Source organism: Orbicella franksi, chromosome 4, assembly GCF_964199315.1.
Source record: "Orbicella franksi chromosome 4, jaOrbFran1.1, whole genome shotgun sequence".
Classification (NCBI taxonomy): Eukaryota; Metazoa; Cnidaria; class Anthozoa; order Scleractinia; family Merulinidae; genus Orbicella; species Orbicella franksi.
The window spans coordinates 26,077,981-26,103,198 of NC_138148.1; the positions used below are offsets into that span (position 1 = coordinate 26,077,981).

At 38.8% G+C, this 25,218-nt stretch overlaps 2 protein-coding genes across 3 annotated transcripts in view; one reads left to right on the forward strand and one right to left on the reverse strand.

The window, feature by feature from the left end:
* Positions 1–34: 34 nt before the first annotated feature.
* LOC145485106 (uncharacterized) lies at positions 35–25,212 on the reverse strand. Of its 2 annotated transcripts, XM_081463778.1 has the most exons (25): positions 21,483–22,145; positions 21,289–21,358; positions 21,098–21,178; positions 18,759–18,875; positions 15,009–15,041; positions 14,257–14,318; positions 13,381–13,493; positions 13,095–13,164; positions 11,819–11,891; positions 10,816–10,883; positions 10,570–10,670; positions 10,133–10,261; positions 9,526–9,623; positions 8,992–9,069; positions 8,706–8,837; positions 8,119–8,238; positions 7,323–7,374; positions 6,983–7,117; positions 6,590–6,672; positions 6,438–6,514; positions 5,700–5,753; positions 5,407–5,460; positions 4,823–5,009; positions 3,793–3,966; positions 35–3,392 (listed from the first exon to the last, which is right to left on the reverse strand). In XM_081463778.1, the coding sequence occupies exons 1-25, from the start codon at positions 21,527–21,529 to the stop codon at positions 1,770–1,772; spliced, it is 3,831 nt and encodes a 1,276-aa protein (XP_081319904.1). In that variant the 5' UTR covers positions 21,530–22,145; the 3' UTR covers positions 35–1,769. The 2 variants fall into 2 exon arrangements, with proteins under 2 accessions (XP_081319904.1, XP_081319905.1); XM_081463779.1 differs by lacking the exons at positions 21,289–21,358; positions 21,483–22,145 and adding an exon at positions 25,111–25,212.
* Positions 23,970–25,218, forward strand: part of LOC145485101 (uncharacterized) — a 28,151-nt gene continuing 26,902 nt past the window's right edge. The window contains exons 1-2 of the mRNA XM_081463751.1: positions 23,970–24,878; positions 24,980–25,049. Coding sequence (XP_081319877.1) covers positions 24,832–24,878; positions 24,980–25,049 — 117 coding nt within the window. The 5' untranslated portion in view covers positions 23,970–24,831. The remainder of the gene's footprint in view (positions 24,879–24,979; positions 25,050–25,218) is intronic.

A 25,218-nucleotide genomic window follows, 5' to 3' on the forward strand; every position in this document is an offset into this window, starting at 1 on the left:
ACGAAAAAGCATCTATGTATCACTGAAAGAAGTTAAACAACACATACTCGATACCCACCATTCCTTTATTATGTAACATTTTCTGTTGTTCAATTTTTCATTGATAATTCCGTGAGGCACTCTTCGCATCATCTAGTACCACTTCAAATATTTCAAAATTTCCCAAGGATTTGACACTCATGGGCCCTTCTGGGGCAAAGTCAATGCCTTTCGCGATTCCCGTCAATCGTCTCCAAATCTTCTCTCTTTTGTGACATTGTACCTCAGTGAGCTATGAACATTTCCTTCGATTTAGCCCTTCTGCTGTACATTACAAATACAAATACAAATACTTTCTGAAGAGATTGAATATCCCAGGGGTTAATGATGTCAAATCCTTGGGATATGCCCTGCCAGGATGTTAACGTTTTTAAACTGATGAGGGTATAATCCCTATTCTAGCATTATAACACATTTGTTACTTATTTTTTCACCTCAATTCCCTTTTTCACTGGCACCCTATAAACAGGGCCAATACGTTTTATACAATTTACTATTGATAATAATCGCTGCGAAATTTCAAATAAAAATAAACTAAGTCTTACTTTAGTTCGGCGAAATAAATATTGATTCTTTAATGAAGAGAATTGACTTTTAAATTTAATTAAATAACTTTTGCAAAGAAAGAACTCCGCAGTTTTCTTTCCACAATTCGATAACTTCTAGTCCTTTTCTCCCGAAAGTTTAATCAATTAAGCTATCTATTAGGGTCTTACACATTATGCCGGCATTACTTTGAGTATAAAAGTGAGATAAAAGAATCGAGCATTATGCCGGAATAATAGTGACGAAAACTGGCTTATTCCGGGCCTTAGGCAGGCCGAGAGTACTGTTACTACCCAGTGGTCTCAACATGAAAAAGAGCTTCCAAATTGGGCTTCAGCATGCCAGAATGTCTTGTCAATATAACCCTCGTCAGCTGCAGCTGAGCGAGTTTTTCACTTCTAGTTAACTCTTCGTAATAGTCAAACCTTACAATGAGGAGTCGCTCACGCTTCATTAAAATAAGGGTTAAAATTAAGGGAAAATAGCACTTTTTTCACGTACGCATTAAGGAGCATAAGAGTGACGTCTTTTGAGCACAATAGTGAAAAACTTTGGGCATCGAATATCAGCATAATTTTACAGTGAAAAAATTAGGCATAATGTGTAAAATCCTACTATCTATTTACCTTACCTACACCATAATTAGCACTGCCGACAGAAACCTTTCCATTATTAATTTACAATTCTCACTTTAATCTGCACGATTCTATTTTACAACAAAAGGGAGATTGATGAAAATAGCGAAAGATCACTAGGGTAAAGAAAACTTCACGGCTGTAGTACAAAATGCTACATCCCGATTACAGTTCTTAGATGATTCTCAATTTAAATGTAAAAAGGAGATCGTTCTTAGGAAGACAATTTATATTTGTATTTGCGACGTTAGGTCAAGTAGGCTTGTGGAAGCTTCGCCTTCTACTAGCATTCATTCATCTATATACAAGAGCGAAATATTCTTCGCTATAAATAAGTAAACTTATGGAATAGAACTCAAATAACAAATTTTATCCATCCCTTAACTAAATTCAATAATAGAGAAGTTACCTACAAACAAATTAAATTGATTTAGACTCGATTTAATACTTGCTCGTGATTGGGTACTAGACAGAACCAATCTTCCCACATATGGCAGGCACCGGCATCTCAAAACAACCAATCACAAGCAAGCCTGTTCATTTATGCGTCTATAGCAGAATGCACTGCGGGTTTTGGTCGTCATCGCCGCGTGAATTCTTCTCTCGCTTCTCTGCCATTCTCAGCTGTTTGTCCAACTCCTGCAGTTTTTTCCTCTGTTCTTTGATCCTGATAAGCTCGTCTGTCTTTCCTTTATCGCTCATTTCCTTCTCCAGCAGGTCCGCCATAAGGAATAACTCCTCGGCGGCTTTGGCCGCGCAGCGTTGTTGCCTTACGTCTAGTTTGGCAAGCTGCCGTTTGTCCTTCTGTACTTTATCTTTCACCCTGTGCAGAATCTCTGATCTCTGCCCCAGTTCTTGTTCCACGTGCTCCAAGGTCTCTTTGTGCACGGCTTCCAGATCAGATAGCTTTCTTCTCTCAGTTTCAAGCAGCTGATTCACGCTGGCCTTGCGTTTCTCCAACTCTTGCACCGCCTCTCCGATCGTCAGCTCTGCCACCTCCTGCTGTTCCTTGTGCTTCTTCTCCAGTTCAAGAAGTCGGACCTTTTCTTTCCTTATCAGGCTTCGTTCCGCTTCTCTTTCGTTCTCCAACTCCTCCAGCTCCTCCTCGTTCAAAGTCTCTTTCTCCGCCTGCTGCAGTGCCTGGCTGTGCTGTCGCTCCAGCAACGCAATCCTCCGGCGCTGTTTGTAAATGAGCTTCTTGCGCTCTCGCCCCTCGCGGTCAACATCTTCACATCTTCTCTCTATCTCTTGTTCATACTCAATCAGCGGTCCTAGTTCATTCCGCACCAAGCTCTCAACTTTCTCTCTGAGCGGCATAAGAATCAACTTCTCGCCCTCCAGATGTTTCTCAAGCTTAGTTTTCGTTTCTGTCACCATAAGCGTGGCCTTTTGAAGAGCCGTTTGATGCTTGTTCAACAATTCGTTCAATATTTTTCGTTCCTCTCTGATGTCCTTGATCTCTTCGCGAGTTTCGAATTCTAGCAGTTCTTTCTTTTTCGTGAAATCGGCTTCAGTCAACTCAACGTCCTTATCTTCGTTTTCCAACTCTTCCAACCTCCTCCTGGCTTCCTCCACTTTCATTCTTGCAGCCCTTCTCTCCATAATCATTTTCTCCTTTTCAATGAGTGACGCTTCCTCCACCTCCTCCGCACTCTCCAGCATCTCGCGCACGTCTCTAATCTTGGCGTAGGCTTGGTCTTGAGCTCGCTTGTGTTTGGCCTGCACTTCCTCTAGTCGGCGCCATTCTCCTTCAATGGCTGACTTCCCAGTGGTCAGGCTGCGGAGTCCTTCCAAGGTCTCCTGCTCCACTCGCCGGACCGACTCCTTGGCTTGGGACACCTCCCGCTGAGCTTGCTTTCGCTGCTCTTCATAATCAACTTCCAGCTGCTTCAGTCGCTCACGGAGTACTTCCAGTTGCGACTTCTCCTCGGGCTCTGCCCTAGCCGCTGCCTCGGCTGCTGCCTCAGCTGCCGCTTCGGCTTCCGCCTCAATGCGTTCAGGAGCTCTCTGCAGCATGTCATTGCTAACAGAAGGACTAAGTGTCCCAGGTGATGATGCAGCACTGCTCCGTTCAGCAGTGGCTCGAGCCTGCTGCTCAGCTAATTCTAATTCTTGTGATTTTGTTTCAATTTCTTGCTGTAATCTTGCCACTTCTTCACGCTGCATTTCAACCTGAGAACAAAATTAGCGTCAAGCTAATTAGCAACACCACTAAAAAAGACAGAATCCTAACCCTGCCTCCCATAGCAAAGCCCATTCCCACTCTATCTTCAAAAATACCAATGGCACAGTGATCTAACCAATAGGCCACTTTCGATATATTGAAATTCAGCTTGATAGTGAGGATTAAAGGACACAAACAAAAGAAATGAATAAACATGGTCATTCAGCTTCCTTTGTTTGTCCTCTAGGCCTTGCTGCCAAGCTGAATTTTAATATATCGAAAGTGGTCTATTATTACTGGATTACTCTTAGCCAGTCTAACACCACCCTGGCGCAGTTTTCCTCCACCTCTCTCCCATTAGGAGTTTTTAGCTTGATAACTAGACTTTCCTAAGCATTTTCACAGTACCTGTCTTCGTTCTCGGTCCCATTTCTTCTCCAGATCTTCTTTAATTCTTCCCATCTCCTGTTCCTTGAGTTGAACCTTCTTCCTGTGGTCTTCTTCCAGCGCCATCAACCGCTGCATTTCAGCTTCCAGCCTCTGCTTCTCTTCTTCCTGTTCTTGACGAATCCTTTCCTTCACCTGGTTGTTTCAACACAACACGAAGCAGAAAAGTTATCGATATGACAAGTCCGGGGGGACTCCCATATAAAAGGACGGGGGTACTCGTGGTACCTTTTAAGGGTTAAGAAAACGGTTTTCGTACCTCTTAGGGTGTCCGGCCTCATAAGGTCCACAGCGGGAGCTATCAGTTGCGGTCCGTTTTAGGGTATTAAGCCGAAAAAAATATGACAGGAGATACTGTGTTGTTTTCTAAAACAGGATCTTAGGGGTTCTTTTCAAAATTTCCGACAAGCATCCCCTTCCTTTGTATATGAGACTCTTTCCCGTTCGTGTTCACGAAACTTCGCGCAAACACAGAAACAAATCGTTCCAAAGTTACATCTGATGAATAGAAATGACAAAACTACCAACGTCAAAGTAGTAATTAACCCTTGGGTTTATTCTTTTTCAAATAGACTTTCCTGCTTGACTTTGCGGAGACGGAGGAGGGACTCATTATCCGAAAGGATTGTAACCTTCAAAAATGGTCAGAGAAAAACAGAAAAAAGTGGTGCATATATTGGAGCTAATCGGAAATACTCGAAGCTCTCCAAGTGTACTTATCACAAAACAACTGTTGTTATTTGGCAAATAAAAAGCAAAACTTTCTTATCATACTGTACAGATATAAAAGGCAAAAAAGTGTTATAAATCCAAATGTAAACTCATGGTGTTATAATTGGGGGGGGCGGGGAGGGGGCCTTGTTTCTTATTGTCCGAGGGGCTTATTTTTCTGAAATTAGGAATGGTGTATCTTGGTGTATCTTATTTTTAGAAGTTTACAACATTAACTGAAAACACTTGCTTTTGGCGTTAAATATTTCACGATGTATACCTGTCTTATTTCCTCCTCAGCTCGTTGGCGAGCAAGCTCTTGTTCTTCGCGTATTTCCTCCAAGTATTTCTTCTGAAGTTCTAACTGCTGATGACTCGCTTCCAGCTCCTTTTTTCGTTCAACTTCCTCTGCACTGCGAACTTCAGAAGCTCTCTGTTGCTGGGAACGGAGAAACTCAAGCTCGCGCCTATGGATAAAAAACACTATCAGTACCTCACTGCAAAAAAATTTTTCATGACTTCAAATATTGTTGAAGGATCTTTGAATGATTATGGCAGAATGCTAAGCATTTTACGAAACTATTCAGAGAACTTCGGGTATTTTCCGACGATCTTGGCCTTATTTCCCAATCTAATTTTCGCCTTAAAATGTATTTCAAAATGCAAACAATACAGAACAAAAACAACATGGGACCGTCAATAGTCAACAGAGGTGTTGAGACATTTGACTGTAAAATTCTATTTTCGAGCGGTATGGAAACATTCCCGCCCCAAAACCAAACAATGTTAGTTCTTGTATCTCTGAAACTTCACACACCTCAACACTGCATAACTCTGAATTGGAGGAGAGGGTATCGCACAAACCTTGCTTCCTCTAATTTGTCAGCAGCTTCTCGCTGTTGGGTTTCAAGGCATTTCCTGGATAAAACAAACATACAAAAATGTTTAACTGATATAGGTAACCGCAACGACCTCGATTAAATTAGAGATTAATTCGACATCAACAAGTTTTCAGAAATTTGCAGAAAGGCACTTTGCAGAGGAAGGAAGTTATCCCACTATTAGTCAATCAAAGCTCCAGAAATTTCTCAATTACATTTGTAACGAGCCATGTCAAATTTGGTGGACCAAATTTAACAAACAAAATCTCTGCTCACCTTTGCTCTTCTATCCTTCGAGTTTCCTCGCGATACTGACGCTCCAGCTCCAAACTAAGAAAGAAAATCATTAATGTCGACAACAGACTAGTAAATATGAAATAGGCAATTAAATTATTGTGACGCTCTGGCCCTGTTCACACTACTCCGGAGAAAGTTGAAAACGGCGTTTTCCCTCTGAAAACGCGTCGAATGTTTTCCGTCCACACAACTTCGGAGAAATTCGAAAACGCAACAATCACCGGTCATTTTGGATTTGTGTTTGAGGAAATCTCGGGCAGGGAAATCACGTGATTATCGTGTCGTAGCCGTTTTCGAAAAGCTCCGTTTTCAGAATGTTGTTCGTCCACACTAAACGCAAACCCGGAATTTTCAAATTCCTCCGGTTTGAAGAGCGTTTTCGAAAAGTTCCGTTTTCGTGACGAATTGGTGCGGACGGTAGGCCTAACCGTAGAAATAAAGCTGAGTTTTCAAATTTCTCCGGCGTAAGGTGGACGAGGTCATAGATCAACCCAATGGAAGTATGTAGAGTGCAGCTCAAATATATGCGAACTACGCATACGCGTATTATACGAGCGTATTTTGCGTATACGCGTATGTCAATAGCACACATGTGCGCGTATATACGCGCGTGTATGTCTCTTTGTTATGCATTCCCCTATGTTTCTTTACATATGTAGGTGTGCTAAAGTCCTACGGTAGATCATTGAGAAGCAAATCATAGAGGTTTGTGCTCACCCGGCATTGTAGAACATGTAAGATGGTTCTCTCTCTGGTTCTGATCCAATGTCCGCCAGATTTTCCATCGATTCATACTATGATCAACGAGAAAGCAGTATAAATCAGTATTGTAATTTCTTTGAAATTTAAATGACAACAAACTAACTCACGTATCTCTTTTTCCTGAGTTTGGCAGCTTCTTGAGGATGGTTAAACCGCAGCATGTTAGTCTTTCCAAGTAAAATTACATCACCTGCAGAAAAAAAATATGACAATTTCAACCCTTCATTCGATCGAAAAAAAGCACAATAAGTAAGTTGGAAAAGTTGCCCCTGTCCCCAGAAAAAATAAGAATAATAAAATATCACTAAAAAATGATACCGGACAAACCTACTGTCCACCCAAACGTGACAAAAACAGCAAACCTTACGTGACATCTGGTGTTTATCCCTTGCGCCATGCTGGCGATACAACTTTCTAAAGTCCTTCTGAGTTTTCGCTCTATGTTTTGATTGGATAAAACTAAACCACAAACTCTTTGCATGCTGCAATGAAATACCTACCCTGACTAATCCGCTGTGACTTGCCCACAGGGAGCCCATTCACTTGACACAGGGAGGCAATGGGATGAAGGATAACAGTCCCTTCGATACTCTCCATGATGCAATGTTCTGCTTCAATACCAGGCCCTGACAACACTGTAAATTAACAGGAAAAATACAATAATCAACATCGAAATTCTCCTTAATAACATCAAGGCACTTCATATAAGTTAGGTAAGGATAAATTACGTTTTGGTCTCTCTTTGGGCACGAGATATCAGAGCAACGCTTTGAAATGCAAAGGAAATTTGTTTACTAGCTTTCTTTTATTATTTTAATAAGAACTAGAATCTACGCAAACCTATGTCAGGGTTAAAATTGACATCCTCTTTTCCAATGTACGTCATGCCATCCTGCGAAATAAAAGTATAAAATTACTTTTTTACCAACAAAGGTTTGAGCTCTCTTTTGATGAACAAAGCACTTATCACTCCTTAATTTGTCACTACAGACTGGTTTTCTTATTGTTGTAACATGACGAAAAAGCAAGGTATTGCATCTGGCCAATCAGAATAAATGTAAATAACAATATGAACCAATCAGAATTCGAAACCAAAACATACAGCCGGCGCCAAGCGCGAGAAAACTGGCGCGCTTTACCAAGTCACCATTGGCTTGGTTTTGCTCCAGTTTCGTGTGGAAAAAACAACAGCATGTTTGCACTGTTTGCTAGGCACAAGAATGATTGCTTACGGTAACCCAGTTATACAGCTCAAGAAAAGCTCGAACTAATTTAATCATGTGGTGGCTTTCAATACTTTCAGCACCTCCTTACGCACTGTTATGTTTATCCGGGTTTCGACCATCTAAAAATATTCCCGCTTTTTTTCCGCAGACAAATTTTGCTTTTTCCTGATTGGTTCGTTCCTCTAAAAGTTCCCGCCAACGGCGCGGGTGACTGAGCTCTTTAGAATATGGACACTTCGTAAAACCCAACACACCTGAGCACAATCATATGATGTTCCGTGTCACGTGTGTTGAATGTCTCGGTTAACTTCATTCATTTTACATCGTTGAAAACTCGGTCAGAGTAAAACCATTTGAGTGTTATTGCTGTTGCAGCTAGCATTGATATGTGTAAATATTACACCGTCTACCTTCAAATGATAAAGAGTGACTCCTGTACTGAGCACATCGTCATCAATGCAGACCAAGTGAGGGAGCTCGGACTCCATTTTAATACCAGCACCTTCATACCTGAACCCAAGAGCTCGCTCCTGTCAATACAAAAATAACAACCACTTCGTAGTTAATTGAATCTTCAATTTTAATCTGGCCAGTATTGTGCAGAAAAAAAAAACCGAGTTTTTTTACTATGCTCACTCGCCAAGATAAAGATATTTGTTTCAAGAATTTTAACTTCATTCAACAAGGTTTTAACATTGGTAGACCGAAACATGTCCACCATAAACAAAGTTAAATTTGAGGTTCTTTCGCAATTTGCAAACTGAGTACGCTAAAAAAAAGAAGTCCTATTTCACAATCTCAATTCTTCCGCTGCTCGAAAGAAGTACACATGTGTTAGACTCTTTTCAGAAATCTGTGTAGCTTTTTAAGATTATTTTCACTTCAAGAAGCAATTACATGTATCACCGGTAAAGGACATAACAGGAATCTCGCAGTTGCGTTTTTGAACGAGGAAACTTCAGAATCGTGAAAATCTGTTTGCATCCTTTTTTTTTACCTCGATAATTTTTTGCGTCTCCCGCCACTTGCTGGTCCAGTTCTTAGTGAGTTCTTCGACTCTTGCTTCATTCTCGTGAAGTCTCTCAGTCATCTGTGATTCTTCAGCAGCCCCAAGCCCTCCAATTCCATCCTACAACAACAAGAGATGTCACTTGTATAACGAAACTAAACAAATGTCACAAAATGTTCACTGTTCACTGACCAAAAGGAGCTGTTTATAAATGATACTTCGTGAACTACTCCTGGAAGTGTTCTGTTAAAATATTTAATAAATATCCCATTACCTGGCCATGTGCCTGCAGGAGCACTTTGAGTCGATCTATCTCAGCCCTCAGTTCTCGGATGAGTTTCACATTTGGATCCTAAAGAACATAAGTCAAGATTTAAGATACGACAGATGTGCATATAAATCAATAAGAACTTTTTAGGACAAGCATAACATGGCCCCTTCAAATCATCTTTTATCAATTGAAAAATTGCCGCACTTGGTATACTCGGTGTGATGTTTACTTGTGATTGGGCTTACTTCTAAAATCAACAAAATTTATTCTATTAGCAAAGGAAGATTACGGTCCTCTGAGAAACCTTCGAAAAGCTACCACTCTGTGTACATAAATTTCTATTTTTAACCTGATGTTATTTATACAGGGCCCCTATGGATATCTGCCTTTGAGCTGAACGGGCTACCCTGTTTAAATAAAGTTTTACTTTACTTTACCAATGACTTATTTTTTTACACAAGCCACTACCATGAATAAGAAATAAAATTTGTTGGCCTGAAATTCACTCATTTTAATTTACCAAACTTTGTAACCAACCTCATTGATGGTGGGTTTGTTAATGATGTTCTTGGCTCTGTTGGCATATCGCAAGGTGCTGAGGGTTTCTGAATAATTCACGTCAGCTGGTGATATAGCTTTGAAGAATAAAAAAATTATATATAACAAATAAATGAATTACAATATTTAGAGAGGAAGTATCACTGGGGCTTAGCTGGTTTTCATGCAGGTCTTCTATCCTGGTCAAATTGGATTTTTGAGTGTTGGTTTTTGCGAAGCGAGAAAAACTGGACAACCCAATGAAAACCCCTTGGAGCAAGGCAAGAACCAACAACAAACTCAACCCAAATGTGGCACCCACCAGAATTGCAGAACCCAAGCCACATTACTGAGAGGCGAGCACTCTCACCACTGAGCACTCCCTGCTCCTTATAAAAAGAGAGTGCTGTCTCTTCTTGCACCTTACAACAATGACATGATGTGAACCACAATAGAGAAAACTTCCAGTTAAGAGAGGCTGACTATGGATATACCACCTAATTCTCAGACTAACTTTTAAGAAGTACAGTGTCAATCAGTATGGAGAATAAGTATTTCAATCCACCATTTCAAGCTTGGAACTAAAGGGTTCAATCATATTCCTTACCTGCTATCATGATTGTCTTGGCATTCCCTCCTAAACTGTCTTTGAGTAGCCACGTCAAAACAGAGTTGCGATATGGTATAAACAACTTCTTCTTGGGATCCTTATTGATGGTATTTTCACTTGCTTCAGCTACGACAAAATCCAAACATTTAATACATTGCCATAGGATATTTGATTTTCCCCACAACTGAACTGGCCTCTTCCACTGTTTGGTTAGTTGGAGGAGAAGCAAAAAGAATGGAATGTGGAAGAAAAAATGAGGCTATCAACACACATAGATCCTTGTCCTTTGTTTAACTGACTTGTACTGTTTCGCTCACTCACCACTCCCAATGGGAAAGAATTAATAAATATTTTCTGCCTTTCTTTATTCACTGACAGACTGATCATTTATTTTAAGTTAGAAGTTGTAATGAGGATTATTAAATCATTTTTACCTAACGCTGAAATAACTGTTCCCAATGTGACAAGAGATTTGTTTATGTTTGCTCCTTCTTTCAACCTGCTTCCTGTAGCACCAGTTGAGTTTGCTCTCTCACTGTGGGAATAAACTAAGATGTTAGCAGAAGGGCCAAAGACTTTTTCACACTTACCCCTATTTTTGTTCCCCACAGAAACTCGCCAACTTTTCTGCTCAATCTATGACAGAGAATAGCTAAAAAGGTAGCGAGCGGTCTTCTTACCTTCCTGCTAAATCAACTAAGTGGATTTTACTGACAGTTTCACTTGGCATATCTGTGTAAAACTTTGCCTGCAATATAACCAAACATCAAAAATTCACATGCTAAATTTACATGAACTGATATTTCTTTCTATCACAAGAGTAAATGTCCCACTTAACACAGTTAATCCCCTGCTCAGGAAATATTGTGCCTTCCTGAACTTAGTTTTCACAGAATTTTAAAACTGAACATTAATCAGTCACAGACACTATAAAATTATGGAGCCTTGTAGGGCTACACGTATTGACCCCTATGGAATTTCCAGATTGAACCTCAGATGACTCTCTGGCTAGGGAAGAACTGAATACATGGCAAGGTCTGTTTACTAAGACTGTTGTCTCCGAAATGTAAAATAATGATCAGTTGTTTCTCTCTGGGTAGGCATGTTCCTGTGCATTGTCACCTACATGTACATGACTGTACATATGGTCCAACTTCCAGTTGCGACCACCTCTCGTAAGCAACCACCTCCCCTCAGCGACCAGTTTTCCAGAATACCAAAAGTTTCCAAGTCAAATCACTTTATTTGGAGCCTCTTGAAAGCAACCACCTCTCATACAGGCGACCGCAACCACTTTGAGAGCTAAACGTTTGAAATGTTCTTTTGTTTTTAGCCTCCTGTAAGCAACCACTCGACAGATAATAGAGTGAAAATTGGATAATACGGTGATGTAACACTATCGCATTCCTGGGTAGTACAAGAAACAGAAATTTCTCAATGCAAAGTGCTGGATAATTTTTTTTTTTTGAAATTGGCTTTTGATGTGAATAAAACATAGGGTAAGTCTCTGTACATGTAGTTACCTTATGCTAATGAGGCAATCTTTTGACCCAATATGGTCTAAGCTCTCATAAGCGACCACCTTCCGTAAGTGACCACCTAGGCTTGACATTTTGGGTAGTCACTTATACGGGAGATTCAAATGTATTATGACTTAATAGTCACACAAGTTTGTTTACCAACCTGAGTAAATAAAATGGTGAATATTGCATGTGATCTACTGCTCACATCATTCATGTTGGTGGAGGCAACAGTCCTGTGACATGAACAAACCTTACAGTAAACGTTCGCTCTTACACTATTAACAACTACTTGACTAAATGGAGCTTGGGTGCCTGAAATATCCAATCCACAAGCTTTCACTGATGGCAGCCGGCAAATCTTAGCGACCCGGCCATGAACCCCCATGCAGGACAGAAAATGGGCAAATGTCACACTGATTAAATAGTGGAATTCAAGGGGTTGAGGGAAGAGGTAAAAGCCTTTTGAGAAGTGGCACTGCTGTGCTTTAAAGTTCTCATTAAACACTAAACACAGGGCTCGAAATTAACTTTTTCGTTCGGGAGCCAGCTGGCTAACGGAAAAATTTTGGTCGCCAACTGATTTTACATATAACTTACACAAGAACACGATTTTATACGTTACTTTACATGCAAGGAAAGTCACAATTGAAGAGCGAAAACAATTAGAAACAACACGAGTAACAGCTAGTTATAAAGCTACCGTTGTTCTCAGGTGATATGTCTCTGGTCCGAAGGTGATGGTTGTCTCCATAGTCATTTTAAATGAAGCGAGCATAAAACGTTTTAAGTCCGTGGTTTTCGTTGTGAGACAAACACGGGTCCGTGCTGAATCTTCATTCCCCGAACGTAAAAACTTGCATAATTCCTTCAACTGATTAGTATCTGCCGCGATTTTCGCGGCAAATGAAAACATGAGAAGCCCATGGCGTTGAAGTGCGCTTGCGATCCCAGTTTCGGAAGAAGCCGCTGAAACAATGTGGCGCGCCGTGAACGCAATATCGACGTGTCGAAATACATTCAATTTTTTCGATTATCTTGTAATATTCAGACATTATTTTACTGGGGATGGAAAGGTGAGTTGTATACTAGCTACCATATCCGATTGATTTCCTAATATAAAGATTTAAAAACAAAAGTTGTGTCGTGGTTTTCTTTAGTTATCGGACAAAACGCGCCGAGTCGCCAGCTGGTGACCAGTTCTCAAAATTTGGTCGCCAGTGCTCAATTTTTGGTCGTATTGGCGACCAGTGTGTCGCAATTTCGAGCCCTGAAACATATTTTAGTCTGAGGCCACAAGGAATCCTTGTGCATGCATTTATCTATTTCAAACACAGCTGGCAGAAACAGTTAGGCTGCTACTCTTTGATGTGACTCCATTCAATAGAATTAAGGTACATTTAAGGTTCTGATGGTTTGTCCGGTAGTTTTATTTTTACCTGTTTGTGTTTCCTTCATCCATTAAATTCTCTATTCCCTCATAGTCTTTCACAACATGCTTTGTCAAATCTAAAATAATGCAAAAAAGGTTTAACTTGAAAGAAATGCAAACGTGATCAAAACTTTAAAATAATTGTTTGTCTCATTAAAAACATACAGGAGATAGAAAAAACATACTACTCAAACAAGAGTATCATGGCTTATGCTAGATGTAAGACTAGTATGACTAGCAACCGAAGGTTACCAATTAAATCACTCAGAAAGGAACCCAGCACTGGAACATACCCTGTACATATGGGCCTTCCTTGGGATGTTCTCGTACTTTGAGATTGTACTTTTCTCTTCCTTTGGCTGGTCGCAGGAGATCACCAACTCTCTCATTGTATATTTCAAGATAACTAACGATTATGAAAAAAATAATTATCTTTCAAATAATGAAGTAAATTATGTGTGAATACTCTATCATAAAATTGTGGAGGCATGATGACCTCAGGGTTAGTGTTTGCGACTCCAAATCAAGCGGTCCAGGTTTGAGCCCTGGCCGGGGACATTGCGCCTCTCTCCGCCCAGGTGTATAAATGGGTACAGGCAAATTTAATGCTGGGGGTAGCCCTGCGATGGACTAGCATCCCATCCAGGGGGGATTAGAACTATTCCTAGTTGCTTCATGCTACAGAAACCAGGAAAAGCTGTGGCCTGATGGACCACTTCGCTCATATCCAGACTTTACCTTACCTTACTCTTACCTTACTTTATTATAGAATACAGTCAAACACTTTATAATGTCACTATTCATGTCAACCGATTACTTTGGGGTATACCTGTTAGTTTTTACAATCCGCCATAAAATGGGAAGTGGATTAAATCCACAAAAAGCTGGTTCCTAAACCTAAATATCAATTAACTGATTTTTTGACACCTTGCACAGTGAACTCAGTCTTTACCACTTGCATGGCCATCTTGGTATCATGGTTGCTAAATCTTAGCCTAAGCAAAGTCAGTTAAGCCAACAACTATAGTCCATCCAATTTACTCAAGAAGAAACAAATTTGTTACAGGTGTGAAGATCAAGGCTACTGGTGACTCAAAACCTTATGATAACCCTGCATAATTATTATAATTATAGTTTAGTAGCCATCAGCTATGTGGCAATTCTTATACCTGACTTCAGTCCTGAATTCAGTTTTATCATCACCACTGGATTCCATTCGTTTGTACAGACCCTGTAGAGTTACGATATGTTAATAATTAACACTTGCATGGTTGAAAAAAATTAAATTATAATTTAAAAATATAATTTATATTATTTTTAATTATTAAAAATAACATAAATTATATTGTTTCTCCAGTGTACAAAATTACCTCCAAATTGGTAGAAACTCAAGAAAAATCACTTATAGCTTACTGTCTAACTAAAGGAAAAAAGGAACCAAAAGGCTGGTTAAGATAAGGGAAAGTTTACTGAATTAAAAATCAATGACAAAACTTGAAACATCTATTGCTCTAAATAAGTGATTTGCATGATGGTGTCATTTGACTACAACTACCAGCATCCTTCATTTTTCTGTTTCCTATGCTAATTAGAGAAAAAGTTATTAAAACCCCATTGGGAATTCAAAATTAAAAAAATAAACAAAAAACAAAAGGAATTCTAGTAGCTGTAGTCAAATGATGATGACGTGCAAATCTGCTATTTAGATGTGTCTTTTATACTGTATGGTCCCAAACATTTAGCTAATCATAAATAACTGTACAATTGTGGATACCACCTACATGTATCAGTTAACCTGTCTAACTCAAATGTTTTTTTCGGAGGTAAGACATTTTACTCACAATAGTATACAGAACTTGACAGACATGACAAGATTCTAAGTCATTTTAGGATATAATAATTATTCCTACATTGGTACTACCTGACATATTCTTGGTATCAACCCAGGTGCCGACTGCAAAACAATGTCCACAAATTAATAACAGCTTACTTAATGAGGTCTTGTTCCATTTAAGGAAGAAATAAAAACTCTGTCAAGTGACACAAGAGTTAAAGAGGGATTTAAACCCAAAGAAAGTGGCAGTGCATGGGAGAGGGGCTTAAGAATACAAAAAATCAGTCTCAACAAAGAGCTTCACAGTTCAACCCCTATTACCCTCTGGGAAATGGATAGTGGCTGCTTAAAGGGGATTGGCGCTTTATTGAGGTGAACACAATAGAGAAGCCCTCATTGGGACTTTGATTACTGATCACCTAATAGGGGTGACCATTTAATAACCAGCTACTGTTTGACACTTAAAAGACGTTCACGCAAAAATGTTCCAGTCGATATATATTTTTTTTAATTTTTACCACAGTCAGATAATGAGTTACTTGTGTCAGAAATACCAAAAAATTGGTGGTCACCAACTTCATTTCTAAGATAAAGCATGTGGAAAACTATCCTGAGTTTGAAAAATTGACGGATGTAATTCAGCATGGTCTGCAGGGGGTTTATAGTTAGCAATATCGAAGGCGAGTCAACGGAAGCAAACAATCTTCGTCATATTTTGTAGAAGTGGGTCTGTTGCATAAATAATTCCAAATTTTACCAACGTTTTTACAAAACTTAACCCTTCAAGAAGCATTTGAAACTGTCACACAGATAAACAAAGAGCTAACAAGAAAGAAATACTGTTTCGTTTCCAAAAAGATATTCAAAGTCTGAGAAAGGCTAGGGTTTTGATAGCTTGTGCATGAGAAGTCCTGGGGCGAGGGGGATTTGTGCTAATGTGCCGCTTTGCACCGCACTGATCTGCTCAGTTACCAGAGCCTGGGGTTTTTTCGTCCAGGTGAGGTTTAGTATTTAACCTATTGTAAAAGAGCAAGGGCTAATTAATTTAAGTTGTCTACACAAGTATCAGTTATTACAGTCAATGCACTTCAAAATGTATTTACTTGTGATACTTCACTTTGACTCTGGCCTAGGGGAAGGGGGATGCTCCTTATATCGGCTACATAGGTATGTCCAGTGTCAGAGGGACATGTTTTTTTAAGACATTTTAGTCAGAAGTAGAGTATCGATTTTTGTCATTTTGGTCTCAAACTGGGTATGGTTTTTGCACTCTAGTCTTTATTAAGGTATGTTTTTTAGAAGAAGCTACTTTTTTCATCATTATCGATAACACCAGCAACTAAAGCCATTCACAATACCTTTAACATCATTCTGACCTAGAGAACTACGGCAGGTCTGAAACAGGGTATTAATCTAAGGGTCAGGCCATAAATAGGTTAGAAAAATCGCAGACTTTGGTCTTAAATAGGTTAAGTGCTTTGGGAAGCAGGCCTCACAGCCCTGCCAAATTTTTCAGAAATTCAAAGTATTGTGTGTGAGGCCAAATAAAGCTAAGAGGCAAAAGCATTTGACGCATAATTTTTCCATTTCTGTGCCGGGCAGTCCTTGATTTGAATGAATGTGGCACTCTGCGTTTCATTGTCAGTGATGCAGTATATTTTTCTTTTCAAAAAGGACGCCTCATGTGTGACGACACACTTTCGCTTGAATATTATGAAGCTAAAATACAAATGCTATCAGTGTTTTCATGGAAACCAGCTCTTGAAATGCCGCGGTATGTCAAAATATGAATTTTCTTGTTTTTAAAAGTGCGTTCTAAGAAGTAAAGTTACTGGAATTGCGGCAGAAAATTCGAGAAATTCAACTAAATCTGGAAAATGCCGACACCTACGATATGAAGAAAACCTCATAAAAAAGCCATATTGTGCCTATTTTGCAATATACCGACGTTAATTATAAAAATTATTACAATATAATGAATTAGTTACTTTCCACAACATAACGTATCTGTAGTATCGTCCAAACGCTCCAAGTGCATGTTCTTTTCCCATAAACAGCCACTGAAAAGGGGCGGGATTGTTATTCCTGACAAGTGTTCTGATTGACCAAAATTATGTCGCTGTAGTTGTGATCTTAATCACATTTAAATCAAGCACGGAAACAGATATATTCGTTTCTCTAGAATACATCGTTTCAGTAAGACTTAGGAACATTTAAGTTGCCAATTATTTCCATCTGCATGACATTTTAATTTCCTTTTCTTTCCGTGTCACAAAATAAAATTTAGTTCCGAGAAGTTATTCTTCTTGAACATGTTTACCTTGTGAATTACAAGCGTTACTGGCAGATAACATTCATACTCAATATGTCAATAAATCACTAAGTACAGTACCATTTCTTCTTTGAACTAAACAAAACGAACTGCTTCCATCGGCTTAAAATATCACATTAGGAGACAAATTGCGTGGTCTGGCAGTCTCTCTACCTCCAAAATAAACTTCCTTTTCACTATTACTATCCGAATAGAAGTCCAGCGTGTAGTTTTCTTGTGTATTTTAATAACAAGAAATGAGAGTTTCAGTCGTAATTCCCCATTTTCAAATAAAGCAGCAATTGAAATGTTCCGAACGTCACATTTTGTTGCGATGATCGAATTTCCACCGTATTTACATTAACAATTACAAACTTTACTCTGATTGGATACTACATATCACTATGTAAATAGTTCACCCCTGAACTGAAAACAATACTGTTTCGTTTCTGAGGAAACGAAACAAAACGAACGGAATTTGATGTAGCATTTTGTGCAAAAATTTCAAACTTCTACATGTACACACTGTAGTCGATAGATTTTCTTCGTTTTTCCCTAAACATAGAAAATTGGTAAAGAAAATGATCCATCAAAACAAAAATAGGGGTCACCGCACATCCAAGCTCATTAAATCCAGGCAAAGCTATAGCAATGGCCATCTGCCCTATCATTGTTCATTTTATTACTTAGCACACACTCTCAGTGGTGAGTGAATTTGCACGCGCAGTAACAATGCACAGAAACAATTAGCAAGAACGTCCTTAAAGAGCCTTTAGCCTCATATTTTAGTTGACCATTTAATAGGTGGCCGCTTAATAGGGGTTCAACTGTGTTAGCACAAAGGGTAAGGTAAAGTCTGCATACGAGTCAAGTGGCCCACCAGGCAGGAGCTTATCCCCATTTCTGTAGCATGAAGCGACTAGGAGTATTTCTACTCTCCCCTGGATGGGATGCTAGTCCATCACAGGGTTACCCCCAGCATTAAGCTCACCGGTACCCATTTATACACCTGGGTGGAGAGAGACACTGTGAGAGTAAAGTGTCTTGTCCAAGAACACAACACAATGTCCCCGGCCAGGGCTCGAACCCAGACTGCTCGATCTAGGAACGAGTGCACTAACCATGAGGCCACTGCACCTCCTACATTAACATTAGCATGGAGAGACAGGATAATATATTTTGTGGGTCATTCTAATATTTTTTTTGACTGTAGATTGTCATAATTAGGTAGCAGTGCAAAAGCTCTATTTAGCCAACCCTTTAACCCCCCTCTTTCTCATAGTCTCCCCCTCCTAATTTTAATACACACCAGCTCATTATCATAATTTGAATTACGGGGAGGGAGGGGGGGTAAGTCCCATCTGTTATTAACCACTACTCCTGGTGGGTAAAATAGAGCTTGTCTATGTACAGTACATGCATACATGTTTAAAGTGGGACCAAAGAACAAATCAGGGGATTTTCCACATAGAATCTAAAGGCCATTGACAAATTTTCAAAAGACTTCAACAATAATGGCTTCTTACGTCTTGTCCCATCATACTGTACGACTTGCCCGCACCAGTCTGACCATAAGCAAAAATACATGCATTGTAACCTTCAAATGCTGACCGGATAACGTCAGTTCCCAAGTCTTCAAAAACCTATCAAGGAAGCACAAACAAAATAATTTAATGTTTGGTGTTTTGTTATGTTTAAATAAATAGTTACTAAATTATATTTCAAAAAAATAGTTTAAAATTAGACATGAACATATGGGACCATTGTCACAGAGTTTGTAAGTAGGCAGGTTCAATGTTGTATTATGTGGTTGATTTTGCCACCTCTGTATAAAGAATTAGGTGAATACCCTAGCAGAGTAGCTGGCCAAAATTACAAAGTACATTGGAATTTTTGCCGGCCACAACTGGGCTACTTTTGACAACCCTGTAACATGCATCTCTCAAAACATAGAGATCTACATTCAGAATTAGTGCACAAGGATCTACTTGTCATCGAAGATGGTGGCTATGCTAATAAAGAAACTTTGAAAGGCACAAGATAAACATACTGTTAATAAGAAATGTCACCTTGAATATTCTGAGTATTCCCCCTACGTTTTGAAAACAATGGTGTGAAAAAACCCAATGTTTCTTTTTTTTTTTTTTTCAAGTATCCTGCTACATGTATATATCACGTGTAGTTTCCCCAGCAAGTGTATTTTTGGTGTGTGTGATTTGCACTGTTTATAAATTGAAGTGAAGAGGCAGAAGTAAAGACATTATTAGTACATGATTGTTAAATAAATCTGACGACTTTGTTTGAGATGGTAAACACTTCGAGCTCAGCCCACAGGCAGTCTGGTGAAAAACCTTTCGTACATAAAATTCAGCTTTACAGTCACAGATTTGTTTTCATGTAGATGTAAATAAGACTCCATTTTCAAATGAAATGTATTGATCCACACCTCATCAGACAAAACTGACTCAGAGATGAATCACCAAATTGCATTTGACAAGACTCAAAACAGAGCATAATAAAACACAAAGGTCCTACAAACTGCAAAGATAACTAAAAATCTCCAAGAAATTACTTACTATACAATATTTAGATAAACTGACTTCATTTTTATTTAGTTACATTTTCACATCTTACCAACTTATTGATTCATACTTCAAATGTGCACAGGCATGATCGCATTTTTATTGTTTGTACATTATGTACATTCACGTCATTGTGTATATCTGTATTTATTTTAGATTGAAATGATTAGTCAAAAATAATATTTAAAATCCTTAAGCTTAGTTGCTCCCACTATCCCCTGGGGCAAAACGCTGATGATTCTCAAACCATTGAGAAAATTCTGAGAACTAAATATATTATAAATTTAACCAGGTTTGTGAAAGTAAATAATATTTAAAATGTGGGCTGAGAATAAATTATTTGGTTAAATCTGAACAAATTTTCATCTGGACAATAGAGAGTCAATTTCACAAAGCAGAATTTCTTAAGCTAATTTTAAACGATCCATTCATTAAAAGCACAACATAATCTAATTCTAAGTGCCATTTTTAAGTGGGTTTTGTGTGATTCAATCATAGCAGTCTGAACCTCTTCCTAATTAGAAAGATGGTTAACCAGATAAAATATTGATGATCATATTTATTTACAGTGTGCATTCTCCTGATTTGTTGATGTCAACACACACATTTTATGTGAGACAATATTCATAAAGTTGAAATCAAAACTTGTTTCTACTTTCACGATTGCAGTTTTTATACAATGATCAAAAATAAATCTTCTTTGAAAACACTTTGATAGGAGATGTGTACTTTCAGAGCATAAATGCATGCAAATACAATTTCACAGCCACTATAATCTGATCCCCCTCCTAGCTAAGGTTTTCAATTTTGATTCATCAGGAAAATAGCGTTATCAATTTTATTATTATTATTTTGTTATTTTCTTATAGCTGCAGCTTTTCTAAAAGATTGAAACAACACACATCACCAAAGAACTGTTATAAAAAGGTTATACCCTTATTTTTACTTTGTTATTTGACGTGCAAAACAGGCGAATATCTAAAAATTTAGACAAATCAAAATTACAGAACCATATGATGGGGCAACACACCGTCTTCACAAGCTAGGGTAAAAATAAAATATTGTAAATGCGAACCTACAGATTACTTTGAAAAATCCTTTTAAAAACGCGATGACTGTATATGTATCACTGCTATCTAAATTACGCGAGTGACAATACAATGTTTCTTCATTATACATGCAAAATGACGTTTGAAATTCTCGAAATCACTAAGCACGAACATTGCCTTCGGCTGGGTTTAAATGTAAATTTTACGTAAGTGTAGTTATTTTAAGAGATTTACCTGCTCTTGTGAGGCAAAATGTCGGTCTGAACTATCGGCAGACCAGTAGGAAAAATCGTATGAAAAATCCTTATCTTCGCCCTGAAAGCAAAGTTGAAACGCAAGTTAAATTTCAGCACCAAATTGGAGCAACAACAACTAGCCGTAAACAGCCTGCGTAAACCAAGAAAAAATATAAAAATTCCACTTACAGCAGGATTGGAGATTGTAGTTTTCTTGCCTTCCATATGGATGCAAACTTTCGCCGCCATATCACGTTCCCTTACGAAATTAAAAGAGGACATTTTAACGGATATTTACACTGGCGATCATTGGGAATTTTATATACCGGTGTTTTAATGAACGGCAAAAATTAAACTTCCTTCGCATCGATATATTTCCTTACCTTTTATTAAGGGGCCTCACTCTAACTGCTACCTTGACCGAAGCCATGTTGAGTCACGTTAGTTCCTTCCTCTAGGTCATTTTAAAGGGTATGATCGCCAAATCAAAGCTTCCAAAGTGTACATTTTATTCGGAATCATTCTAACACTCTTTTTCTTCGATTCTCCCACTCGCGAGCCTGCGCACACTTTACTGACCGCTTTTGATGTCATTGGTTCCCAGATTCCCTCAATTTAATTTCTGAGGCAGCCAACTGGGCACTAATTGGCACAAATGGTCATCCAGCGAATCCAGCGGCCCCCTCGAACATGTCGAAAGGAGGGATATTTCTTGAGAATCTGGGAAGCCGGCGGTGTGCTGCTAATTCCCCTACTACCCCTTGACCCTACCGTGCCCCTCCGCACTGGCGGCCTACCATATATTTTGACCGAACTTTAGACTAAGTTAGACATCAAAATCTACAACAGCGTACACAAGTTTTTCAGTTTCCAAAAACGAAACATAATAAGCATAAGGAATCATCTCTGCAACATTTGGTTAAAGTTCATCATTGATTTGGGGTGAGGGGTGGTTTTGTTTTTTCAATTTATTCCCTTGAAGATTGTAGACATCACAACTCTGCTTTTGCCTCAGGCTATCCACTCAGGTAAATTAAAAATATGTATTATTAGCTGATGATTTGACGTTGTTATTTGAATAAATGTGACAGCATCAGGAAAACAACATAATACATAAATTATTTTCCGTGCCATCTTTAACCATAACTTGAGAGACTTGCCATTCTCCCGTCTAGTAATGGCGTTTTACGTGACTTTTCCTGAGACGGACCTCCGTCTTTAATAGGAAGGGGAAAGGAATCGAAAAAAATTGTCTAAAATCCCCCTAACGGACGCGAAACAGGCAAAAGGATACGTCAAATGGAAAAATTAAGTTTATTTTATACCTTTACTAAGGTGAAATACGGCAAAACTGACCCAGTGATAACAAATCCCGATTCTCGGGATACGGGATCGATATTTGGGTAAAAATTGTAACGGAATGCGGGATATTTGGAGGGAAAATTAATAAAACGGACTACCGAGTGGGAAAATCGTTATTTTTGCAACTGAAATTAACGGGATACGCTAGATATTTAGGCCAAAAATTAACTGGATGTGGGGTACTCTGAAATTCCTTAGCTAATAAGGCCGCAGTCTCATACAAAGTCTCATAATTTTCAACGGTCAACCTTAGCGTTACGTACGCAACACCGATAACCTACGGACCACTCGAAACGTGAGTTTGGGCTACCTGTTTTCAAACGTGCTCTATTACAAATAGAGGAACCCTGCCGTGCTACAACTTCGCGAAACGTCAAGTTCTTAGACAGTCTTATACGTCACGAAACTAAAACCTCAGAAGGGTAGGTAAGTTATAATTTCGGACCGTGACAACGTCACATGATAACCGGCAATATTTCAAAAATATACTGATTTTGTTTTTCTGTTGAATCATGTATAGTACACTCCTTTTATAAGAATATTGTTTTTTTTTTCCGGCTGAAGCTGAATATTCATATTTTTTCTCCCGACTTTAGGCTGAATATAATGTTGTGAATATTCTTAGATCTTAGCATGTAAAGCCTAATATGACACACATAATTGGCCTATAACTTCTTGCAGAAATGTATTTAACGTCGAACACACGGCTAGTGCTGTTTTTGTGTTTCCATTTTTTTTTGGCTAGTTATGCCGTTTAGAGAAAGAAACGGCAATTTTATACGATTTAGTTAAAAAGACCTAAAATCGTATAATTGTATTGTGTTTACAAAGTTTCAACACGCAGAACGTTCCTGAAATTTCGCAAATTTTAGTCTCGATATTCTTATAAAATATATTCGTATATAAAAAAGTGTATTTTACAGCACCCTTCTTTTTCATCTACAAGACTCTTCGTGGACTAATAAAGTGCATCGGTAATTTCCTATAATAAGGTATCTCTGACTTTGGCTCCTCTACTCTCCGAGCCAATTGTTCAAAAAGGAATCTACGCCCCTTTTCCCACTCCTTTCCTCTCCCTTCTCAAAGATTGTGTGAAATTTGCAATGACGTTAATATGAATAACACTCAGGTTAGTCTGTTTACGCTTATGGTCAGGCACCATCGATATATGAAGTTTGAAGTTTGCGTCCTGTATATTTCCAAAAGATTTCCAAACGAGAAGTTCCAACTCAGTTCAATTCGAACAATGTAAATGAAAGTTGTGTAATTAGGGTTAGATAACCAGACGAAAATTCGTAGCGAGACAATGTGAAAAATATTTCATTTTCATTTGTTCATTTTGTCTTTTTTCATGTTGATAGTTCTTATGGAATGTGAAATAGAGTAATAATTTCGAAATCTTTATCGAGCCAAGTGTCTAATGTTCTTTTGATTTTGGGGTTACTTCAAAGAAAAGAGCTAATTTTAGCTTCAGTCATTAAAAAGCGACCCATGCTTTATCATAAATAAGAAAGGGCAGAACTATAAGCACGTCTCAAGTAAGGCTACGCATGATTTAGAAGAGGCCTCGTGGGCGAAAGGAACCGCAGAAAAGTTTCACTTCTTTGAAATAAGCTGTTATCGACAGTTACCACGCGCTACTACTTGTACCTCATGGTGAAAAACTTCTTAATATTTTTGCAGAATATCTTGTCAAAGGTTATATTCTATTTTCGTTTTCTAAGGCCGAGTTTAATCATGATATCAAGGAAACTTATGCGTAAATGACCCACGTTATTAAAATTCTCACCCACACAATTACCCTTTCACGCCCGAATGCTTGCCTTAATCGAAGTCATTATCAATATTTTGCATAAGTTTCCGAGTCATAAACTCGGCTTTTATCACGCACGATTTTAAGGCATATAAAGCGCAGTAAACAAGCGCTCCCTGGTCTTGAAGATTAATTCATCAAAAACAAAACAACCAAGATTGCGTGTCCGTCTGTTTTACCGGAAGTAAACAAACGATCAGCCAAGAGGCGGCACATTCTCACGTGATCTCCGACCTACAGCCTCGCTGTCGCGACACGGTGATTTTATTCAGATCGTTCTTCCGAGCATTTCGGATCATTTCAGTTTTGCATTTACGAATTGTCTGCGGCAATGAATGGCTTAGTCGCGTCAAGAGACTATGTTACATTACAGTGAAATGGATGGCCTAAAATTTGTACGCTTTTCGAGCTTTCTCCGACCGCAAAGATCTCTAACTTCTGGCTACCTTTACAGTTTGCCCTGTGCAAAGTCTTTAGAGTAGTCAGTCGCATTGTCGCTCAAGCCTGTTTGAAGGCAGCAGTATTTTCGGTTCGTTCTAGAATTGTTGAAGAATACAATGGCTTCTGTGAAGGTGGCTGTGAGAGTGAGACCCTTCAACCAAAGGTACTGTGTGATTTATTTTGACATCGTGAAGTTTGTTTTTGTGAGTTCTTTCTCTTTGGTCTGTTGGCGTTATTTTCATGTCACGGCGTTTGAACACTCAGGGAAAAAGTCATGGGAGCCCAGGCAATAATCGAGATGGAAGGCAAGAAAACTAGGATTGTAAACATCAAGGTACACATGTAAAATCACAAATATTCTTTTGTTGTTATACTTAAGGCATGTTGTAACTTACTGAAACTGGTATCATGTGGAGTCTGCGAGTGTGAAAACATGACAGTGCTGGCTTGTTACACGTAAGCTTACTACACCGGCTGAAGTCCACTCGGTATTTGAATTGCAG